The 24,376-nt window shown below is 44.0% G+C and overlaps 2 protein-coding genes across 2 annotated transcripts; both read right to left on the bottom strand.

Moving 5' to 3' along the window:
• Positions 1-491: 491 nt before the first annotated feature.
• On the bottom strand, positions 492-5,676 carry LOC116988232 (NIPA-like protein 3). The gene is made up of 5 exons (XM_033044782.1): positions 5,360-5,676; positions 5,020-5,079; positions 3,513-3,661; positions 1,636-1,732; positions 492-601 (listed from the first exon to the last, which is right to left on the bottom strand). The coding sequence occupies exons 1-5, from the start codon at positions 5,556-5,558 to the stop codon at positions 492-494; spliced, it is 615 nt and encodes a 204-aa protein (XP_032900673.1). The 5' UTR covers positions 5,559-5,676.
• Positions 5,677-14,930: 9,254 nt separating this feature from the next.
• Positions 14,931-19,787, bottom strand: LOC116988248 (putative uncharacterized protein DDB_G0287113). Its single transcript, XM_033044788.1, has 6 exons — positions 19,579-19,787; positions 18,998-19,331; positions 17,412-17,527; positions 16,697-16,814; positions 16,066-16,157; positions 14,931-15,228 (listed from the first exon to the last, which is right to left on the bottom strand). Exons 2-6 carry the CDS (start codon positions 19,251-19,253, stop codon positions 15,034-15,036), a joined length of 777 nt encoding a protein of 258 aa, XP_032900679.1. The 5' UTR covers positions 19,254-19,331; positions 19,579-19,787; the 3' UTR covers positions 14,931-15,033.
• Between the last annotated feature and the right edge of the window lie 4,589 nt (positions 19,788-24,376).

Below are 24,376 nucleotides of genomic sequence, written 5' to 3'. Positions count from 1 at the left end.
TAGTCTGAAACATAGAAAATAGGTGTAGGAGTATGCCATTCGGCCCTTCGAGCCAGTACTGCCATTCTATATAATCATGGCTGATCATCCAAAATAAGTACCCTGTTGTTGCTTTTCCCCCATATCCCTTGATTCCGTTAGCCCTAAGAACTAAATCTAACTCTCTCCTGAAAACAGGAGGTGAATTGGCCTCCACTGCCTTCTGTGGCAGAGAATTCCACAGATTCACAACTCTTTTGGTGAAAACGTTTTTCCTCATCTGAAGAAGGGTCTCAACCCGAAACATCACCTATTCCTTTTCTCCAGAGATGCTGTCTGACCCGCTGAGTTATTCCACCTTTTTGTGTTTATCTTTGGTTTAAACCATCATCTGCATGTTCCATTATTGGGTGTGGACTGGGTGACAACAAGTAAACAGAGGAACTCAACAGAACGGTAGTAAAATGAGGGTACACAAAAATGCTGGAGAAACTCAGCGGGTGCAGCAGCATCTATGGAGCGAAGGAAATAGGCGATATAGGATAGGCCAGCTGTAGATTTCCCTGGATGGACAGAACGATCATTCCCGACACACCCTTGGCTGCCACAATTGTCACGGAGCCTAAAGGGACAAATAACTATTAATTGAGTATTAATTATGTACAGATACACAATTAGTCCCACTGAATTAAAAGTGAATCCATAGCTAAATAGCAAGAATATTAACGCCTTTAGCACTATACAGTCCGAACACTACCAGGGCTAATTAAATATGTCAAAGGCCGGACAAGTGTGCTAAATGGCTTTACCTTGATACACAGCAGTTTCCACTAAATATAGAACTATTTACAGTCTGAAGAAGGGTTCCGACTTGAAACGTCACCCAGGGATGCTGTCTGACCCACTGAGTTATTCCAGTACTGTGAGTCTATCTACAGAACTCAAGTCACCAATGTGATGAACACTCATTCACCTAGATGGTGCATTCACAAAAAAGTTCAGGAAGATTAAAACCATCAAGGAATCATTTGATTCCATCCTTGTCTCCTGTGCCATTAAATGTACTCTTAGGCACCACAGGTGTGCACCCTGACTGCAGTGCATAACATTTAGGTGCTTAATCCATTCACACTCACCTTGCAGCTTGCCATCCCGCCTGCTTTTATATCATCTGCTGATTTAGTTAAGGTTTATGTATTTTCATCTTGCAAATCATTAATACATATTGTAGACAGCTGTGACCCCAGTATTGATGCCAAAACATCCCAATCATTACAGCCTGTCAATCTGTACACTCAGCTACACTCACAATGTACAGCTACAGCCATGGGGATAGACACTGAGCGGCAGGCTGACCATCAGGCTAAGGATGCTGGGATAGATACTGAGGGGCAGAGGGAACATCAGCTAAGGATGCTGGTATACTGAGGGGCAAGGTGATCATCAGGCTGACTCTCGGATGGATACTGAGGGGACAAGAAATGCTCACACAACACAAACACCGAGGGTCTAAGGAACAATCATAGTGAAGAGGCTATGAAATAATCTATTAAAACCACCAATTACAACCACTGCTTTACTGTGCACACCTGTAATGGCGGGAGGCCAGAACTCCCATATTTGCACTGAGTTGCAGTGGGGGATGTCAGCACTCACCCAACAAGGCTTCCAGCAGCATAATTACACCAAGATAGGTCATCTTTCGTATTTTGTAGAAATACAGGAGAAGGCAGAAGAGGATAATCATCACCAGCTGCAAAGCATTAAGAAGCCAATCAGAATCACTCATTTTGACAATTCAACAACAAATTTGACAAAACACCTTCTACTCCAGTGACACCAGTAATACAGGTCCATGCTTTCATGCACTCTATGTCTCCATCCAACACCCTTTGAAAGCTAATAGTCAAATCTAATAGTCAAATCTAAAATGGAGTCATTCTTCTATAAAAGCATGGTCTGGCAGAACAAAATAATGGCTCGGTACCAAGTCTGAATGACATTGTAAATTATATGGAACACAATATGGAGGACAGGTTGTCTTTTCAATAAAGACATTAAGATGGCACCCTGCATATGCTTCTTTTTAAGGCCATAAAGAAGCCAAGATTGAAAAAAAATAGCTGACGCTCCAGAGATAAGTAATAACTTGTTATTGGATGAGCTTGATTTGGACCCAGCCTTCCTATCTTCTAAAAGGCTGCAGAATCTTTCAGTCATGCCATATTCAGACTGGTAGAAGTGTTTTACTGATAAGAAAAATGCATAATTGTGCTAACTCTTCTTTGTTCTGTGAGTGGGAGCCTGAGAAGCACTGAGCCACGTTTGTGCTCATTGTAAATCGCCACTCCCGTCTGACGAATCAATTAAAGATTGCCATGGTCTACAATTAACAGTTTTTGTTGCAATATGCTTATAAGAAACGAAACCTTTTGACACCTTGCCCATGCCAATCTACTTAGATACTCTCATTCCCCCTTAATGTGATCTCACTCGTCTCTCACCTTCTAGAAAATTGTGCTAACTTCCTATAAAATCTTTAAGAACATCAATTTTTTTCGCTCTATCCACTTAACTGAAGTTCCTCATCTTCATTTATTTTATCACCTTTTAAAATCACCAGATTCAGGAATAGCTACTTCCCCTCTGTCATCTTCCATTGGCTTGGGTACGGCCCGATTCACCTCTACCGCACTGTGGACATTGGACTTTGTCTATGAAACTGGTGCGCTACAATGCTGAGAACCATATTCTGCACTTTGCATCTTCCCCTTTGCTCTCTCTCTATTGTACTTAGGTTTGACTTGATTGTATCTATGTATGGTACATCTGATCTGTTTGGGTAGCATCTGAAAGTAAGCTTTCCACTGTACCTCAGTACAAGTGATAATAATAAACCTAAACCCCATTTCTTTCCCAAAATGCAGTGAGGAGAATTGTGAGCAAGCCAGTTCATAATAAGAACGCTTAATAAGATTCCATAGAATTCTGTGTTTTTATGTCCTTTTTTAACCATTTTCACTATCTGTCCTACTAGCCTTTGCGTACATATACACACAGTATCTCTGTTCAGTTTTTGATCTCTATTCATCTCCAAGCTTCTCTTAATACGTGTTTACAACTGATGTGGCTGTTTGGTGTACTATTTAAATGATTATAAAAAATTCCTAAATTCCCTTTTATGTTCTCATTCTCCTTTTCACACTTATTTCATTCAGTAACCTTTCCAAACTTCTTATATTCAGTCTAATTCTCACTTGCGAATAATATAACATCTGTTATACACTCACATTTTCCTGCTTCATCCTCCTCCCAGTGCCTTTTATTACTTGTAGAGTTCTGGCTTTGGTGCCCATAATTTTCTTCGTTGTAAAAATGTACTCATTCTGCATCCTAATCATCTCCTTTTTATAGGCTCCCTCTTCCTACATCTCTCTTCCTTCCCCAAATCTCTCCTTTCCACTCCTCCTTGCCTCCCTCCCTCTCTTTCTCACCTGCAGCTTGCTCTCACCTCTGACAAGCCTGGTCCTTACCAGATACAGTAGAAAGGGCCAGCCCATTAAGTGTGAAATAAGATTCCTTCCTGAAAGCTTCTCGTGAGCATTTGGTCCAAATGTGACCAGGAGATAGATTCCAACCACTGTGAACCCACATCCAAGGAACGATAATGCGTAGTTTCCTGCTGAACAAACAGAAAAAAACAAATGAGTGACCTACACAGAGATTTACAGGTGTGCACTTCAACCCACACTGCTTCTGTAAGGATTTGGTTCCCTTCTCCCAGTTTCTCTGTCCTTGTTTTATCTGCTCTGATGAAGAAAATACTTTACACACTGGTGCCTTAACATGGCTTCCTTCTTCAACCATGGTTTTCCTTTTACTATAGATTGACACACAAAGCTGGAGTAATTCAGCGGGACAGGCAGCATCTCCGAAGAGAAGGAATGGGTTACGTTTCGGGTCGAGACCCTACTATCATTGACAGGCTTTTGACAGTGGCACAGCTAGAGACGTTAACTCTTCTCTTCTCCCCCACCCCTTCTAACCCGAGGCTACCTGGTTTGTTCCCCTCTTTCAGCATTCCTTGTTGTGGATTCCAGGCATTTGCAGACTTTTGCTCCGATACAGAGAACAGGATGGTTAGCTTGTTTGGATAAATTGTTCCGTCTCCAAACTGACCAGTTCCACAGCCACCTGCAGTTTAGCCCTAAAAGCAAGAAAATGTCTCTCCAACGCCTGTGGCTCAAGAGGATGCAAATCATACTTTCAACCATATTCTATCCTATACTATTTGTAAAATTTGTATCTCTGGATAAAATCATGAGAGGAATAGATAGGATGGAAGCACAGTGTCTTTTTCCAATGGTAGAGGAATCAGGAACTAGAGGGCAGAGGTTCAAGGTATGAGGGGAAGGTTTGAATAGGACCTGAAAGGGCAACTTTTCCACACAGAGCATGGTGGATATATGGAATGAGCTGCCCAGCAAAAGCAGTAAGGGCAGGTACAATAGCAACTTTTAACAGACACTTGGACAGGTACATAGATAGGAAAGGTTTAGAGAGAGATGGGTCAAATTCAGGTAAATGGGACTGTCTTAAATGGGGTATCTTGGTCTGCAAAGACAAGTTAGGCCGAAGGGTCTGTTTCCGTGCTGTGTATCTTTCTATCTTTATCTCGTCATGTGCTTCCTAAAGCGTGATGGCATAACTGGGTTATGTAATCATTGCGTTACATCACATAAGCCTTACATCACATTTCCCAGTTTGTCCATCCTTCTTTTATCATTAACTGTTCTGTATACCTGCCTTACCACCTTCAATGGTTCATGGTTAGATGTCGAAAGTTTCTCTGCACTGAGCTCCCTTTAAAACTGTACTATTTAATAGGTGTTATAGCATAGTTCCTCTGAAAATGCATCAGCCACATTTAATCTGTGGTGAACTTCATCTATCCTAAATGTCACCCACATTGTGGAAAATCATCAAACAACAGCTAAGGTTTCAATCTACAAAAGATAATTTCATGTAATAAACACTTACGTAGAAATTCCTTCGGTTTCCACTTGTCCCGTAGGAATATGATCCCTATAATTGAGCTGGCTGACAAGATAAAATGAACACATTTAGAAGTATAATGGTCAGCTTCTATCAACTTACACATGTAGCGGTAGGTATGCCTTCTTAACCCTCCCCTCTGCTTCCACAAGTCCCTCTGTTCCCCAGCACCTCACTCCGTCTGGAGGAGCCTCCCATTCCCCTTACCGAGATGGGGCTCTTCCTCCTGCCTCTTTCAAACAACTGGCAGGAATCCCTTACTGTTTTTCTCCCAACACCATCGACCCAGTATACCCCACACAGAATCGAAGGGAAAGTTTCATACCGACAATGGAGACGGCGCTGAGGGGTGTGATCAGCGACAGTGGAGCGTAGGCATAGGCAGTGAAAACTCCTAACTCGCCTATTAACATGAGCGTCAGTCCCAACCACCATGTTTTTGTCCGAAAATACGATCGGGGATCTTTGGTGCCTGCCAGCTTCACATGGCTGTACTTCTGTAATGGTAGATGAATAAATATCATTGCACAATACAAAGATAGATGGATATATTACAGTACATGCTGGTAGCGCAGCAGGTGCTCCATAAACACTCTAATAGTCGCGGCAGAGACTCCACAACCCATCTCATTGCACTAAATCCAAGCACAGACAACTGTCAGAGAGTTATTTTTAACACCCATCACATTAATGCTGAACAGACCAACGTAAAGATGAATTAAGATAACGATCATTGAATACGGACTATCGTCTGCTAAATATAACAAAGGCAGAGAAGGAAAGGCCACAGCTTTACCACTCAAGAGTACCAGCACCATATGCACACCCAACGCATGGATTTCAGCAGAGTGAAAGTCACATAACATCATCCCAAAGAAGCATATGGGTTTGTCTGAAGTGCGAAAAGAAGAATTAAGTGGAATTTCTGAAGGAAGGTGCAAATTGGAGGTGGATATCAAGGTTCCCACCATTAAAGACCAGGCAGACTGAGAAAATGAGATGGGGTAATGGACGTATTATTGCGTTGGCCAAGATGGGGGGAACATATGCCAGCAAATCAAGTATGGTCCCTTGGCCAACATCGCTGATGCCTCGTGATGCAATCCATCTTAGCCATGCCCAAAACTGGTCTCTAATGTGGATGAGAAGTCCTGTGGACAAATTAGGATCCTCTCGATGTTTAAACCAGGCACAATATTACCTGAAAGAATTTCTCACAGCTGTCCAGATAACCACCTCCCCAAAGCCCTCGTGCAGAGTGGCATGATCATAACATAACGGCCTTAACTACGACGCATTCCTGGACGCTGAACCTGGCGAAGACGCTGCCTCCACGGCTACGGAACTGACAATCTGCCTCGACAAGAAGAGCAGAGAGCGGTGGGAAGAGACAGTCCAAGGAATCGACTTCACACACTCCAGTAGGGTGGCTTGCAAGACCTTCAATTCGCCTCACTGGTCGAAGTACCCTGCCCAAAGCATTGCCCTGTGACTGGCCAACTCCATCGCCCACCAGCTCCTGGCCAATGGCCACTTCAAAGACGCGGACAAGAATCATACTCTTTCTGTCAAACAGGAAACCACTAATCTTTGGAAAGCTCCAGGCGCTACTGGGCTCCTGTCAGCAGCCATTTCCTCTGCAGAACTCTCTCCTGTCAGTCACTCAATTGAAATGCGGAAAAGCCCAGGGTCCTGATAACATCCCCCAGAATTCCTGAAACACTGCGGTCCTAAATGCCAGGTCTGGCTCCGTGAGTTCTACTCCTCTTGCCTCATTGGTCAGTCCATTCTGAAGATCTGGTTGAAAGTCACTGTCATTGCGCTTCCAAAACCAAACAAGCGTGTGTACGACACAAGGAACCATCGAGCCATTTCACTCCTCTGTGTCCTGTACAAGCTTTTGTACGGGACTCTGCACTACCCACCAAATAGTCAAGCTGACCAACAACATCGAAGACAGTTTGGAAAAGGTTTGCAAGGCAGGCGTTACACTGGTGGACCTCACTGCCGCCTACGATACAGTGTGGCACCAGGGCCTGATCTTGAATCTCCTCCGCACCATTCCTGACCGCCATTTAGTGCGGTTCCTTGCCAACATCCTGGCCAACTGCAGTATTGTACTCAAGTCCAGCGACGGGCAATCTAGCCGACTGCAACACCTAAGAAACGGAGTCCCCCAAGGCTCGGTACTGGCTCCCATGCTCTTCAATCTCTTTATCAGCGATCTGCCACGCACGACCTCGGGCCAGTATGGATACGGAGATGACCTGGCCCTACTGCGTTCGGACAGAAGTTGGTCAAACATGGAGGATGTCCTTTCAGTGGATATGGAACTTTCCGCGGGCTGCCTTAAGACCTGAAGACTAAAACTGAGGGTGGCAAAACACCACAATGGCCTTTCACCTGAACAACAAGGAAGCTCAACGCCAGCTAACCATCACCCTCAATGGGTCACCACTACCCTATAACCCATTTCCTACATACCTTGGGTTGAAACTAATCGGCAGCTGACCTACAAGCAACTCCTTGAAGCTCTCCGTGCTAAAGTCTCGGCGCGGAACAACCTCCTGCATTGCTTGGCTGGATCGTCATGGGGCGCCTGGACATCTACTCTCTGAATCAGGGTACACAAAATTGCTGGAGAAACTCAGCGGGTGCAGCAGCATCTATGGAGCGAAGGAAATAGGCGACGTTTCGGGCCGAAACCCTTCTTCAGACTGATGGGGGGTGGGGGGGGGAGAAGGAAGGAGAAGGGGAGGAGCCCGAGGGCGGGCGGATGGGAAGGTGGGAGGAGACAGCTAGAGGGTTAAGGAAGGGGAGGAGACAGCAAGGACTAGCAAAATTGGGAGAATTCAATGTTAATGCCATCCGGACGCAAGGTCCCCAGGCGGAATATGAGGTGCTGTTCCTCCAATTTCCGCTGTTGCTCACTCTGGCAATGGAGGAGACCCAGGACAGAGAGGTCGGATTGGGAATGGGAGGGGGAGTTGAAGTGCTGAGCCACCGGGAGTTCAGGTAGGTTATTGCGGACTGAGCGGAGGTGTTCGGCGAAACGATCGCCCAACCTCCGCTTAGTCTCCCCGATGTAAATCAGCTGACATCTAGAGCAGCGGATGCAGTAGATGAGGTTGGAGGAGATACAGGTGAACCTTTGTCGCACCTGGAACGACTGCTTGGGTCCTTGAATGGAGTCGAGGGGGGAGGTGAAGGGACAGGTGTTGCATTTCTTGCGGTTGCAACGGAAAGTGCCCGGTGAGGGGGTGGTACGGGAGATAAGGGAAGAATTGACAAGGGAGTTGCGGAGGGAGCGGTCTTTGCGGAAGGCAGACATGGGGGGAGATGGGAAGATGTGGCGAGTGGTGGGGTCACGTTGGAGGTGGCGGAAATGGCGGAGGATTATTTGTTGTATTTGCCGGCTGGTGGGGTGAAAGGTGAGGACTAGGGGGACTCTGCCCTTGTGAGTGCGGGGATGGGGAGAGAGAGCAGTGTTGCGGGGTATGGATGAGACCCTGGTGCGAGCCTCATCAATGGTGGTGGAGGGGAATCCCCGTTCCCTGAAGAACGAGGACATTTCCGATGCCCTGGTGTGGAACGTCTCATCCTGGGAGCAGATGCGGCGTAGGCGGAGGAATTGGGAGTAGGGGATGGAGTCTTTACAGGGGGCAGGGTGGGAAGACGTGTATTTCCAAGCAGTCGTTCCAGGGGTCCCTGTTCAATACGTACCAGGGCCCCATCCCCGACCTCTACCTCCGTTACATTGACGACTGCTTTGGGGCCACCTCCTGCACCCACACACAACTGACTGACTTCATCCACTTCACCACCAACTTCCATCCAGCACTCAAATACACCTGGACCATTTCCGACACTTCCCTACCATTCCTTGACCTCACCATCTCCATCGCAGGGGACAGACTTCTGACCGACATACACTACAAACCAACTGACTCACATGGCTATCTGGACCATTTCCGACACTTCCCTACCATTCCTTGACCTCACCATCTCCATCGCAGGGGACAGACTTCTGACCGACATACACTACAAACCAACTGACTCACATGGCTATCTGGACTACACGTCTTCCCACCCTGCCCCCTGTAAAGATTCCATCCCCTACTCCCAATTCCTCCGCCTACACCGCATCTGCTCCCAGGATGAGACGTTCCACACCAGGGCATCGGAAATGTCCTCGTTCTTCAGGGAACGGGGATTCCCCTCCGCCACCATTGATGAGGCTCGCACCAGGGTCTCATCCATACCCAGCAACACTGCTCTCTCTCCCCATCCCCGCACTCACAAGGGCAGAGTCCCCCTAGTCCTCACCTTTCACCCCACCAGCCGGCAAATACAACAAATAATCCTCCGCCATTTCCGCCACCTCCAACGTGACCCCACCACTCGCCACATCTTCCCATCTCCCCCCATGTCTGCTTTCCGCAAAGACCGCTCCCTCCGCAACTCCCTTGTCAATTCTTCCCTTCCCTCCCGTACCACCCCCTCACCGGGCACTTTCCGTTGCAACCGCAAGAAATGCAACACCTGTCCCTTCACCCCCCCCTCGACTCCATTCAAGGACGCAAGCAGTCGTTCCAGGTGCGACAAAGGTTCACCTGTACTCCTCCAACCTCATCTACTGCATCCGCTGCTCTAGATGTCAGCTGATTTACATCGGGGAGACTAAGCAGAGGTTGGGCGATCGTTTCGCCGAACACCTCCGCTCAGACCGCAATAACCTACCTGAACTCCCGGTGGCTCAGCACTTCAACTCCCCCTCCCATTCCCAATCTGACCTCTCTGTCCTGGGTCTCCTCCATTGCCAGAGTGAGCAACAGCGGAAATTGGAGGAACAGCACCTCATATTCCGCCTGGGGACCTTGCGTCCAGATGGCATTAACATTGAATTCTCACAATTTTGCTAGCCCTTGCTGTCTCCTCCCCTTCCTTAACCCTCTAGCTGTCTCCTCCCACCTTCCCATCCGCCCGCCCTCGGGCTCCTCCTCCTCCTCCCCTTTTCCTTCCTTCTCCCCCCCCACCCCCATCAGTCTGAAGAAGGGTTTCTACCCGAAACGTCGCCTATTTCCTTCGCTCCATAGATGCTGCTGCACCCGCTGAGTTTCTCCAGCAATTTTGTGTACCTTCGATCTTCCAGCATCTGCAGTTCCTTCTTGAATACTCTCTGAACCAGTGCTCTTGCACTCGTGTACAACGCCACTGAGTACACCGCCCCAGCAAAAAGCCCCTGCGCTGATACTAGCAAGTTGGACGCCATCCTCAACGACACCGTGCGGATCATCACCGGCTGCCTACGTCCTACTCCGGATCTTCTGCCGGTACTCGCAGTTATCGCACCCGCCAAGCTTCACAGAGAGTACTTCACCCACAGGCTGGTGTGCAAGGCCCCATTGGACGCCAACCATCCTTTGCACCACCTCGACCAGGACTCACAGCAACTGGGACCTCAACGCCTGTCATCTTGTCGCCACTTCTCCCGTCACGCAGCCACCCTCTGTGGCTCCGGTTTCAACACACTAGGAGCTTGGAGAACCGGCTGGGAACAGACTTCCCGACCTCCTCAATTCACTGTTGTGCCGAACACCACAATTGCACCTGGCTCGGACATGCCCTGCAAAGAGTGGGTGGCCCTGAACCGGCTCCGTACAGGGTCGGCCGGTTCAACACCAACATACATCGCTGGGGGCTGCGTTCATACATTTCATACATTAATAATACAGTATTCATTTATACACCTGTGGTCAGTGTTCAACTCATTAACAGCTTTGATAAATACATTGGTGACATTCCCATCGGTAGTGCGTCCAAAAAGTCTTGCCAGACACATGTAAATAAGCAAATGTGGTGTCACAAAGTACGCCAAGACCAAGTAGCGTGACCTGGTGCGGGAAGTCTTCATTTTCGAGCAGTAAAGAAGCGCTTGAAGAAATTCACTCGATGCTTCGCCTGCAAAACAGAAACAGAGGTCAATAGCTAACTAACATCAACCTAATACAGGTGTCAGAAGTTATGGGGAGAAGGCAGGAGAATGGGGTTACAAAGGAGAGATAGATCAGCCATGATTCAATCAAGGAGTTGACCTGATGGGCCAAACGGCCTAATTCGTATTCTATCACTTGTGAACCTCAACTAATTAGTTCTTTCAAATTTAAACTAATTAGTAAAATACTAAGGTACAGATGTGAAGATTTGGATTTACTTATCATGTTATAAAGATCCGCATTATAATGTACGAATGGGTGGTAGCGGCTTCAATTGGTCCAAATGAATGCACTATTCTATGAGCAAACAAGCAATGTAGATTCCTTGGTGAACTATTGGAGGTCATGATTTTAAACAATCCTCTGTCGCAGTCAATCAGAAAGTGACAGTGCTTCCATGATTAGTCTTGGATTCCTTGGTGATGGGTGAGGTATCCATTCTAACACTATACAGCATGATGAAAGTGGGGAATGATGAATCTTCATCAGCTGTTTTCTCTTGCTCTCTGTATTCCTGGAAAGGTGTTACATTTAAGATCTTCTTTTGGTTAAGATGAGATAACCAAATTTATTGCATTTATTTCGAGATTTGGCTTACACCTTGTATTCACTGCGCTCTTTCATACAGAAACAGAGAGATTAGAGATATGCATTTGAAAACCCATTTGTGTGAGTGCGACATGAGAGTAATTCAAACACCTCATGTCTCCCAGGAGAGGAGGAGTTGCTGGGTGAGGGGAGGGGCACCACGTGCAGACCTCGAGGCTGGACAATGAAACCAGGCCAGGTTTTCTGTGTTGTCTGCCTGAATCACCCACTCCAAACCGATGTACTATGTATCCTATTTATCAGTTAGTAAGTACATGGAAGCAGGATTTCCAGAGTTGCCCAGTTCACTGGGGTGGGGATGGGGGGGGGGGCAAGATAGAGTGTAAAATATCAGGAAATTACATTACAACTAGAAAACGAAGAATTGATTGGCAATACACACCTTCCGTGCCACCACCACCTGTTCACTGGGGTCTATCTCCAAAGCCTCCTCACATTCCTCGATTGATTCCAAACTAACGGTGTACTTCTTGCGCGCTAGTCTGATAGGAGGAGGTCCATGTCTGGAAAGAAAACAGCAGTATAAACGGTAACACAGTAACCCCACCTTCTCAATGAAATGTTATAGATACCAAGGGCTGGGAAGAACACACGGCTTTCAAGGATTCTTCTCCAAGGACTTTGAAGCATCTGCTTTCTGCAGTCTGTGGATTTCTCTTCAAGTGGTTTGACGGAGCCAAACTGGAAAGACCATTTCTTGAATTGGAGGAAGCAAGGGTATAGAAACTAGCAAAAATGCCAGGGAAAGAGGAGGAGAAATTATTTTTCACTCCGCAAACTGACCTAGGTTATATTCCCTAAAAATTGTGGTAAAAAAATACTCAATAATAATATATATTTTTAAAAACAAATGGATAAATCGTTCAGTGCTACTACAAACAGAATTCTGTAATTCCACCCACATTGTGTACACATGGTTCTTCAAATTCTATCAAGTAACAGTGGGGGCAGAATTGCTGCCTTACAGCGCCTGAGACCCAGGTTCAATCCTGACTGTAGATGCTGTTTGTGTGGAGTTTGCAACTTCTCCCTGTTACTGCGTAGGTTTCCTCCGGGTATTCTGGTTTCCTCCCACATCCCAAAGACATGAGGGTTGGTAGGCTATTTGGATTGGTTAAAATTGTAATTTGTCCCTAGTGTGTAGGATTGCGCTAGTGTGCGGGATGATTGCTGGTCTGCGCAGACTCAGTAGGAAGAAGGGCCTGTTTCCACGCTGTATCTCTAAAGTCTAAAGTAACTAACGTGTGTCTTTTAACAACCTTGGAATAATAAGATCTCATTAGTGCATCCAAAGACTAATGACATCTTATTTTTCCAAGGTTGCTAAAAGTGATGGGCGAAATGGATGTGCCATTTTATTACCATGTTAGCAAACAAGCACCGACATTCAACTCAGTGACTCAATTCAACTACAAGCAATGCTTCCTCTGCAGAATCTCTCCTTAGTTCATCATCTCAAGTTAGCCAGTTTGTGAAACAGAGACAACTGGCTTTTCTTTGGATTTGGATCCAGCAGTTGTTTGACTAATGTACACTTCAAAATTTGCACTGTGTGTTCTGCTGCTCCATTTGAAGCGGAATGGTATGGAGCGACTCTAGTGTGTTTTACACCATTCCCTTTCATGAATTACGCAAACTCTTGTGAACAGAATTAAGGTCCGTTATCAGACATAATTTCCTCTGGAAATCCATAGGACGCAAACAATCCTCGCAAAATGTAAATCGTTTTGCTGGATGTCGTTTTGTTCATTGGAAACACCTCTATCCACTTGGAGTGACTATCAATCACAATGAACAATTATTGTCCATCTAACTCTGCACCAGGCCACCATAGATAGCTTCTAGCTAGACTCTTTGAGACACATTCCCAAATGCTGATCAGGAGGATCTCCTAGCAATTTTACTCCGTATCTTTCAGGGATTACAACTCTCGCTCCCCACATGGCACACCCTTAGTCTACTGAGAGTTGATTCCTACGTACAAAAAATGGGTTCAGTTCTGCCTCTGAATCCGGCAATTTGTTTGGCCATCCATTTGTAACATATTCCTGCACTCTTGACAAAAGTCTGTCAGTGCGAGTAGCCTTCCGAATATCCCCTGAAGTGATAGTTAACTCCTCTAAATGGGGTGGAAGATTGCAACCTTCACGTGGTCCGCCCTGTTTCGACTAATGCAATCAACTAGACGTGCACAAACAGAAGATCAAATAGAACAAGTTGTCCTACAACTTTAAGCTGTGCATGCCACACGAAAGAAGAAGACTCCTCTAAATTAGAGAAATAAAACACGTTCTCTCTGTTTGGGGTAACCTCCGATTCCAAAGGTAATCTAGATATGGCGCCATTACTGGTATGCAGTCAATATCAATGCCCATCTTTGCATTCTGTCTGCTGCCAGAGTTGGTATGTGTGCTTTTGGATTTAGTATCACTGTCAACGGCTGGTGATCGGACTCGATTACAAACCTTCTACCATACAAGTATTTGTGAAACCTTCCTAATGCCAAAAATTAATGCAAGATCCTCTCGCTCTATTTGGAACTGAGTGTACTAGACGCAAAGGCTATAGGCCTCTCCTCTCCATTTACTAGCACATGAGAGATAGCACCAACATCGTATGGTGAAGCATCACATGCTAACTTCATTGGATTATTTACATCGTAATGAACAAGTATTGTACTCTCTACCAACTGAGCTTTACATGACTTGAAAGCTTGGTCACATTCACGTGTCCACATCCATGGTGCATCTTTTCTCAAGATCTCGCTCAAGGGATGTAAACAGGTGGACGGACATGGCACGAACTTCCCACAATAATGCACTTATCCTAAAAAGGATCGTATCTCAGATATGTTTCTGGGAGTGGGCGTGTTCTTGATCGCATCAACTTTACCCTTGGTGGGGTGTAGACTATCCTTGTCTATCTTATGACCCAAGTACTCCACCGAGTTCTGAAGGAACTCACACTTTTGTGCCTTCACTCTTACACTGTGTGTCTCAAGGTGTTTGAGTACCACTTCCAACCTTTCATCATGTGTCTGCCTGCCAGGGGCTGAGATGAGGATGTCATCCAAGTAACGCACCACATCTTCAATTCCGTCTAGAATTTGTGTCATATACCCTTGAAAAATCCCTGGGGCTGATGATATGCCAAATGGGAGCCTATTGAACTGAAACAATCTCAAATGCGTGTTGATAGTCAGCTTGGATTTAGATTCTCCCTAAACTAAACTAATCTAAAACAAACCAAATGAAAGCCGTTCAGCCATTCAAAACTGAATGTCCTCCTCCTTTAACCAGACGGATTCTCCTTCGTCAAGGAGTTGAATAATTTGTGGCTCTACGACACCACCCTACGAAAATTGACTGCCGTGTTTGCTACCATCATCGACACTTCAAACGTTGTTTGCTGGCCAAAGCATCAAGGGATAATCCCATTTGATCATATGGCACAATAGAAATGCAACTGATATCCCAGTCCAAGTAGAACCAAACCTTAGCTCAGCCAATTCATTCTTGTAGGAGGACGGATCTTGCTCTGTGCGCTCCTGCTGTGTTGCTTGCTGAACGGTTTCCAGTTCTTCCTTTCCCTGCAAAATGAAAATAATGCTCAATCTTTATACGCACATGAATGCAAAACAAGATTACAACATATCTTTGCTGTGTCCATCTTGGAATCTTTTAAATTAAAAAATAAATAATAAACACAAATGTTTAGTCAGCAGGCTATTTAAAAATGTTAACCTTTTCTTAAGAAATGGATAGATGTTTAGATCTAGTAATTGAATTTTATAATTAGCTACAATTAGGTAACTAACTAATTATATGCTTTAATTTCAGGTCATCCAAGTAAGATTGTTTCATATTTGTTTCAGAATGCTTCAATCTATAATAACTGAAATTTTCATTCAGTTCTCTTAATTTTTAAGAAAGTTGCAGGCTTTTGACTGTCCTCGATCACAGCTTTTGAGTTAAATCAATGGAAAAGCAATAGGGAACAATATGCTAATTTCAGAGTATGAAAATGGCCATAACTTTTTTAATACTGAATATATGAAAGTGAATTAGGTGTCAAATTAAACTTCTTTTTATGCTTTATCTGATGGGATAAATTGCAGACTTGATTATTAAAATCTCAAAATGTTGTAACATTGCTAGGTATGGCATACAGAAACCATCTGGTGTGGAAGCAAATAGCACCCCTCAGATGCCAGCATCAAGCCAAAAGGTAAGGATGATAATAGAAAAGAGCAAAATAAAAACTTACTTAAATGACCCATTAAAAAAAAAAGTCTGAATAAGCAACATAAAATGCAATGTAATATTAAATATCAGGATACTTGAGACTGTTGAATCTGTGCAGAATGCGCACACTTGGAATTAAGATTGTATGTGGATAAATTAAATGCATCACAAATTCTCCCAACCTGGGAAGTTGCTCCCTTGGTAACCTGTTCTAATTGTTCCTGCATTTCGTGTTGTTGTTCTTCATATTGTTCCAATATTGCTTGAAGATTCTCTGTAAGAAAACACGCATCACCATTTAAATAAATAGAACGAGGAAGTGTCCTGACCCAAAACGTCACCCATTCTTTCTCTCCACAGATGCTACCTGTTCTGCTGACCTATTCCAGGTTTATGTGTCTATCTTCGGTTTAAACCAGCAACTGCAGTTCCTTCTTACACAAGAGAATGAAGGATCTCTAACCAAATAACCCTTCCATTCTCTCTCTCTCCCCGTCTCGTCCCCACCCTAGTCCTCTTGCTAATTTCACCATTTGTATTCCTTCATTATAACCTCATCCCCAGCCAACAATGGACCATTGTCAGCTCCAACCTACCTGAGTCATCGATGCAGGCTCTGCTTTATTCTGTACATCCTCATACCTCTAATTTCCCCCTCTCTGTCTGATGAAAGGTCTTGATCCGAAACATCACCTATTCTTTTCTCCAGAGATGCTGCCTGACCCGCTGACTCCAGCATTTTGCGTCTATCTTCGGTGTAAACCAGCATCCACAGTTCCTTCTTACCCAATTAAAGTCATACTATACACACACCATTTTGTGCCTCGACGTGTCGCAGCCAGTTCACTCTCTGGTGTAACTGTTCATTCTCCTCTTCAAAGTCTTCTGCTACGTCTTTGAGCTCCAGCAGCAGCTTCTGAGAAGGTACAAGCTGGGTAGAAATAGGTTTAGTGTCAATTAAAGCCAAGGGATTTCTAGTGGTCTGTGAAATAGTCACCATTCAAATTCTGGATTAAATATTTTGCTTTATGACTCTACAGGCAGGTAAGACTAGTGTAGATGGGGCATGTTGGACAATGTGGGCAAGTTGGACTGAAGGGCCTGTTTCTGAGCAGTATGACTCTCTAAATAATTTTTGCATGCATTATACTTTATTATACATTATAATGTGCCACTGCCGACAGCTCCATTCTACCACAACTATTTTATGATTGAATTTTCCTGCAGGCACACATCTATCCCATGTCACTTACTCTTCAGAAAAGGGTTCTACATGGAATGGAGTGAGCAGTGAAATGTAGGGAAGCAGTCCTTCATACATTGAGCCCAGATTAAAAATCTACAATGTACATAACTAACTGTGTGTAAAAAAAAATGTTGGTTCCTACAATGCTTCAACAACTCACGGTATATCATACCATCAATTTTCCTTTTTTGATAAGATGAAGTCATTTCATTCCAGGTAAATGGCAAACAGATTAATATTCAGTTAATCATCACCAGGTGCAAGATTTTTATTTTGGGTTACCTGCACATTGTCCAGCTCCTCTTGAATCTGTTCGATTTTCACCATGTATGAAGCTTCCATTGACAGGAACCTGTCCTCTGATCTTTCCGCCTCTTGCTTCATAAGCCTCACTTGTTCTTTTAGAAAGAGAAAGGAAAAAACACCCATAATGATCTGATATTTGTTTCCACAGCAGTTATTGGCAATCAGTGAAAATCATATGTTCTACTAAATACCAGCATTTGAAATCATCAAATATCCTTGAAATGCTACAATTCATTAAGCTTGAAGATTTGTAAGGCAAAATGGTAATTCCATTTACATATTTATCCAATAATAAATTCCTTAACTATCACTAGTGAGAAAAGATTAGAAGCTTGAAAAAGGCTCCATAGAAAATGTGCACCCTCAACATTTTGGATATTAAGGTATAAAGTTACTTAATCCCAAAACAAACAAAATGATCATTCTCCACTGGCTCCATTAAAAACCTTATTTATTTTAAATTACTCCAAATAAATATCCTCTTCTGCTGCTGAATATAGTCTCTCTACCTTGTCCCTGGTTTCACCCTCTCTTCCGTAAACTGTCATGCAAACACAGCTCAAGACTCACAGAGATAAAACATTCATGGAGTTAATGAAGTGTCCTGGTTGCTCTGTGGTCTTCTCGTTAAAAGCTATTTGAAATTAAAATACGTTGATGTACCATTGTGAATGGTAAGGGCATTGTGAATGGTAAAATGTCTTCAAATTATTTTATTTAGAGATATAGCGTGGTAACAGGCCCTTCGACCCGCCATGTCTGTGCCAACCAATGATCCTTGCACACTAACACTATCCTACACAAACTAGGGATAATTTACCATTAACCCAAGTCAATTAACCTACAAACCTGTACGTCTTTGGAGTGTGAGGATACCTGGACGAAAACCCACAGGGAGAACATACAAACTCCGTACAGACAAGCACCACAGTCAGGATCAAACCCAGGTCTCTGGCGCTGAAAGGCAGCAACTCCACTGCTGCGCCACCAGGCCACCCTTCACAATGTCATGTTTTAACTATCAGCATCCTCTCAAAATTAAAATTCAGTGATAGCGATGTTTAAAGGATTTAAGAAGAGAATGTTTTTAAAAGCATCTGTACGAATCTGTGTGTTCCTGTCAGCCATTTGGCAGACTCTCACAAATGCTTCTCAAGGAATTCTTTTCTTGAATCCTTTAAACATCACTATCTTCTGATCAAGGAATCTGACCAGAATACCCGAGTGAAAAAAACTTAGATTACACGCTATTTTTCCTGATCACTGAATGTACCAACCCATTTACCAACCAATGAAGTATATTTTTAAGTGTGATCAGTGATAAAATATAGGAATTACAGCAACCAATTTGCATACACAAAATCTCATGAGGTTACAGGGATGAGATAATTACACGGCAAAACAAAAACGAAGTGATGTTTTGTCATAAAATCCACTCCATTGCTCTAATGCTAGAATATTTTAAGGCAAACCTACTCCCTACCACGAGCCGACAGATGTACAAATCTGCGGTAGGAACGTTAATGGCCAAAAATATTAACAGGTCAACTTTGAGTAATTACCTTCCAGTTCTTTAATCTTCCGTTCAGTGAAATAATTTAACGAACCAATTGCTTGGTCGGCAAGTGGTGCACAGAACTTGGCATGAGGTCTTAAAAGTTGGAGATCTTTATGAAGTTCTAAACAGCACTGGTCTTTTTGCGATGTTTCTTGGGCATGTTTCTCCCGGATTTTACGGACCTGAGCGCTGTGTTTTGTTTTGAGAATTTTTAAAGATCCCTTGTGATTTTTCTTCAGATCTCTGACCTTAGTTCGCATGGCGTGTTTTTCTGCCAAAAGCTTGTCCTTGCCATTTTCATTGTCGATCTCAACCTTTCTTAAATCTTCAACCAACTCCTAAAAAATTAAAAATAGCCAAATTAAACTGCACTATAACAGATCATAAAAGGGTTAATGAACTGATTTAGAAAAAAAGAATGGGGAGATTCATATAAAAGAAAATCTTCTAATTTTTTCATATTTACAGATTTATTTCGAAGCTATTTTTATTTCACTGCCAGTTACAACAGAATCCCTTAAGCTGGTTGCAGAGATCTTTCCCTGTAATTGAGATTCACACAGCAGCAAACAATGATGTCCTTACCGCTAGCTCCTGATTCTTCTCATCGAGCTTTATCTGCAGCACTTCCACATGATGAGTCGTTTCCAGCAGTTCCTCGTCCTTTTCACAAAGTTCTTCCTTCAAGTCTTCCAGCAACTGAGGAAGTTAACAAGTGATTAATACCTCCTAACAGTGATAAAAACTGGGCAACATAGAATGGAAATCACACATGCGCAACATTTGTAATTCAAGTGCACCAATAGTTAGGTCCTCAATTCCACCTTGGCATTAAGACATTAAATTAAAATTAACATTAATGAAATCACGGGATGAAATCATTAATTTGCATTCAATGGTTTAATGGTCTTTTATTGTCACGTGTACTGAGGTACAGTGAAATTTGATTTACCACACAGTCATACCAAAAAAGCAACAAGCGACAAAACTACATAAAGATTAAACATAAACAGCCACCACAGCGGCATGTGAGAATCCCTAGGGCACCCAGGATAAGCAGAGACCCACAGCCATCAGTTCAATATCCGGGCCACACACACGCTCCTTCACCGACCGCTGTCCTCTCTCTGCAGTGCCTGTCCGCCCAAAGTCAGAAAGCCGTCCACACTCGCACCAGACTCTAGGATCACTGCACCCACGGCAATCCCTCCGACTCCCCACCAGGGCAGGCAGCTCGTCCACCGTGTTTTTCGGCGACCACATATTCCCCACTGTGATGGAAGGCGAATAACTTTTACCATCTTCCTCCTTTTCACCCGCAGTCAGGGCGATCAAACCTCCTGCAGTTGGAGCTCCCGACGTTGATCCCTAACAAAGCTACCTCCAGTTCCACTGGCGCTGCAAGTGCTGCAAGGTAGCAACTCTACCGCTGCACCAGCGTGCCACCCAACACAGTGCCTCCTCACCCAACCTCTCAAAATTTGCCAGAAACTTATATTCTTTAATAGCTTACTCGATACATGTGACAATTAAATAAACTAAAATCCCATCTGCATCATCTCCTGTACAATTTACTGACCGAAAACATTTAGTCAGAACCTCAGCTGTTCCCACCCTTGCTTTCTTTAACTGGCTGGGAAACATTTCTACCGGACCTGATGATCTGTCCACCTTCGGAGATGCCAACTTCACTAATTTAATGCAGTAATCCAGACATGGCTGCAACTGCACTGCAAATTTAGCAAACCTCACAGCCTGTATTTGGAATCAAGCCCCAAAATGATTCAGTGGCAAAACAAACTCTCTCATGGTCAAGGTCCAAGGAATCATTACTGGATTTAAACAGAAAACAATGACTTCTTCAGAGCGTCTAAAATTTGTTTGCAGCCAACGTTGCTTATAAGGGACCTTTATTGTTCAATTAACATTGGAATGTCGTAAACCATGTAACTAATTTGAAAATAGCAAATATGTGATAATGTACTAATGTGGTGGATTATCTACTTGAAGGGTTTTACTTTTGGGGTAACTGGAAAAGTCACCCTGGAAAACACATTTCTTTCTCTAAAATATGCCAAAATAAAATATTTCACATCCACCTGAGACACCAAACACGATTTAATTCAACATTTAATTTGAAAGTTGGCACTTCAGGTGCAGCATTCTCTCCGTATTGTACTGGAAGCATCAGGCGTGACTTTCTGCTTACATTTTGTAGCCTATTTTGAAGTACAACCTTCTAAACCAAGTGTGAAGGCATCCTTATAATTTCCTTGATAAGATCCGACACACGGCGTGAAACGGTTTAACAATAGTCTTTGCTTTAGAAAATAAGAGGCATTGTTAATTGTTATTGTTAAAAAAAAAACTTGCAATATCATGGGCTAAATTTTCAGGCTTTCAAGTGAAATCTAACTGCAGAAATGCAAATGCAAAGTACACAGATCACTGTAATAGCTCATTCAGTGAGGGTAACAAATATTCAACTGGAATTGGTGTTACCTTAAGCTGTTGATCCCTCACGTGAAGCTGCGTCTCCTTGTCCTGTATGTTGTCTTTCAGCTGTGCTACTAGCTGCTCATGTTGAGCCAGCTGCTCAGTTAAATTAGCCACCGTATACTTACCTGTAGCCCTGTGGCAGCATAGTGCCTGCAGAATGATTGGTCACCATTAATAACTGCATCATAGTGAATCAGACTTCAGAGAAAACAGTATTGAAATATTCAGTGACTTGAGAAGTGCATTAATGAGGAATGCATGGAAGCCAATGCATTTTTTTAATTGCAAGGCCACTGCTGCAAACTTCAGTCACTCTGGAGACCCAACGTAATTGGCCTTGTGTATTTTAACATGAGTGACCCTAGGAGCCGCGCGGGCCCAATCCACCCACCGAACAACCGTGCCGCCGACCGGAACGTGCACCGGGTGGTTGGCTAGACTCGCCCCACAGGCCTCCCAGGGGACCGAGGTGAAGCTGTATGGCGAGGTCTGCCTGGGCTGAGGGAGCCTCAGCAGCGGCGGTGATGGAAGCCTCAGCAGCAACGGGAGCTTCGGCGGTGGCGGGAGCCTCAGCGGCAGTGGGGCCTCACGATCGACCCGCAATCAGCGTTCAATGAGAGGGGGGGGGGAGGAGAAGACAACGGGGACCCGGCGTGGGGGGACTGCCGTGAAGAACAATGGGGATCCGGCGATGGGGGACTGTCGTCTGGGACGGTGGTAGAACAATGTGGGTCCCGGTGTGGGGGAGTACTCTACTTTTATAATTCTCTACCCAGGGGATAAGCCTGCGTTTGTTTGTTTGTTTGTTCGTTCGTTCCGTTTAATGCATTGTGCACACGGCAGCCAGCCAACAGTCGCATGTCTTTTTCTTTTTATTTGCACTTTTAATTTCAAGTTTTTGTGCACCTTGTGTGTTGGGACTGTTGGCAAACCAATTTCCCTCCGGTGATGAAGAAAGATTTATTGTATCGTATCGTAAGTGAAAACCAAGGGTCAATTCAGGCTTCAGTGAGGGCCAATAGCTCTCTGATGACTGTGGGTGAGTAGTGATACGTTGGAGCAGAGGAGTTTAGAATTGGTGGTCAATGCTGCCCACAAGGTAAGGTGTTATGATGAGCAGCTGACTCCTAGTACCAGGAGCTTGGGTCCTGCTCAGACCAATCCCCTTTATCTTGGAACAAACAGGATGCCCATCTTTTCCAGGGTTGTTTTTACATTAGTGGCCCACCATTGCTCATCACTGCACAGGACAGGAAGAAAATCATGAATGTCATAAACGTCCCACGTTTACTTAGAGGAGAATGTATTTTTTCAAGTCGTGAACCAGTCACATTACACAAATAAACATTTCTCGGCCTCAATATGCACAACCCATCTAATAAAAATTAGTCATGCCAATAACAAATAATAAAACATGAAAAATTCAATTTGAAACGGCTAACATTTACCAGAGGCAAAATATAACAGACAAATTAAGTTAAGCACAGGAAAAGCATTTTCATTAACTATTTTTGCAATTGAAATCATAATCAAGTGATTGTAGTCCACACATTATTCTATACAAGGAAAAACAAAATTCCAAAATATATCATGAATACAAATACAAATTTTGTAAATGCAAATGCAACAACAGGAAATTACAAAAATACTTACTCCTGCCGATGGAAGGGGCTTTTCATTTGCACAAATGCACCTCCACATGCTTTTATTTTAATGTGGCTGCAAAATAACCAAAATAATAATTAAATAGAATTGGTACAGAGCAGAGATTAGTTTAACCGGGCATCATCCGTGGCACGGACATTGTGGGCCAAAGGGCCTGTTCCTGTGCTGTACTGTTCTATGCCCTTGAATTTACGTTTAGTTTGTTGTCACGTGTACCGAGGTACAGTGTAAAGCTTTTGTTGCGTGCTGACCTGTCAGCAGAAGGACAATACACGTTTGCAATCGACCCATTTACAGCGCAAGGTAAACCCAGCAAAGTCTGATCAAGGATAGTCCAAGGGTCATCAAAGCAGTAGATAATAGTTCAGTACTAATGATGCGAATGATGAGATTAGCAAATGCCAGAGGGGTCCAATTGAAGAAAGTGACACCCAATGAAAGCAGATCAGTGGCAGATAATAAAGAGACATTAAAGTGAATGGAGAGGAGGAATTTCTTTAACCAGAGGGTGGTGAATCTGTCTAATTCATTGCCACAGATGGATGTGGAGGCCAAGTCAATGGATATATTTTATGGCGGAGATTGATAGTTTAGATTAGTGCGGGTGTCAGGGGTAATGGGGGAAAAGGCAACAAGTATGAAGGCAGCTGGGCTCTAAAATTCAGGTAGTTCCAATGTGTTAAATGATCATACATCTAAATTCCTTACAACCAATAAGCAGAGCAGGATTAAGGGCTCAAAGATGCCCCAATAATGCTCAATAATGGGGAGTTGTAGTGACTGTGTGGGTTTCCTCCGGGTGTTCCAGTTTCCTCCCACATCCCACACATGCAGCTTTTTAGGTTACTGTAAATAGCCTCCATAACATTGCCACTAATGTGTAGGGAGTGTTTGAAAAAGGGGAATAACATAGTGTAGCGACACCCAGTGGTGGCTCTGGGTAATCGAACCCTCATGATTGACTGGAGGAGTCACTGAGTGCGGGTGTTCTATTGGCAGTTTTTTTGTTGCAACTGTCAGTAACTGTCAGTCTAGCGCCCACATTTGTGGATCCACATTGTAAATGTGGTTGTCTTATCCACTCTCGTTGGCTCGTTGTTTCGTTAAAATAAAAAAATTCAAACCAACTTACTGTCTCCGATTCACCAAAATAGCCTGTTTTGGGACATAAGACAATAAAAGATGCTTGACAATAAAACACTCTTGAACCAGTATGAAT

This window comes from Amblyraja radiata, chromosome 27 (assembly GCF_010909765.2).
Source record: "Amblyraja radiata isolate CabotCenter1 chromosome 27, sAmbRad1.1.pri, whole genome shotgun sequence".
In the NCBI taxonomy this organism is placed as follows: domain Eukaryota; kingdom Metazoa; phylum Chordata; class Chondrichthyes; order Rajiformes; family Rajidae; genus Amblyraja; species Amblyraja radiata.
This window is presented reverse-complemented; position numbering and strand designations above follow the sequence as displayed.

Coding starts and splice junctions, on each gene's coding strand:
- LOC116988232 (XM_033044782.1), bottom strand. CDS start 5,558: ATGATATTTATTCATCTACCATTACAGAAGTACAGCCATGTGAAGCTG. Junction 5,080..5,359: donor CAGCGCCGTCTCCATTGTCG/GTATGAAACTTT, acceptor TTATCTTGTCAG/CCAGCTCAATTATAGGGATC. Junction 602..1,635: donor GCTGCTGGAAGCCTTGTTGG/GTGAGTGCTGAC, acceptor TTGTCCCTTTAG/GCTCCGTGACAATTGTGGCA.
- LOC116988248 (XM_033044788.1), bottom strand. CDS start 19,253: ATGCGAACTAAGGTCAGAGATCTGAAGAAAAATCACAAGGGATCTTTA. Junction 16,815..17,411: donor AGGAGCTGGACAATGTGCAG/GTAACCCAAAAT, acceptor ATTTCTACCCAG/CTTGTACCTTCTCAGAAGCT. Junction 16,158..16,696: donor ACACGTCGAGGCACAAAATG/GTGTGTGTATAG, acceptor GTTTTCTTACAG/AGAATCTTCAAGCAATATTG.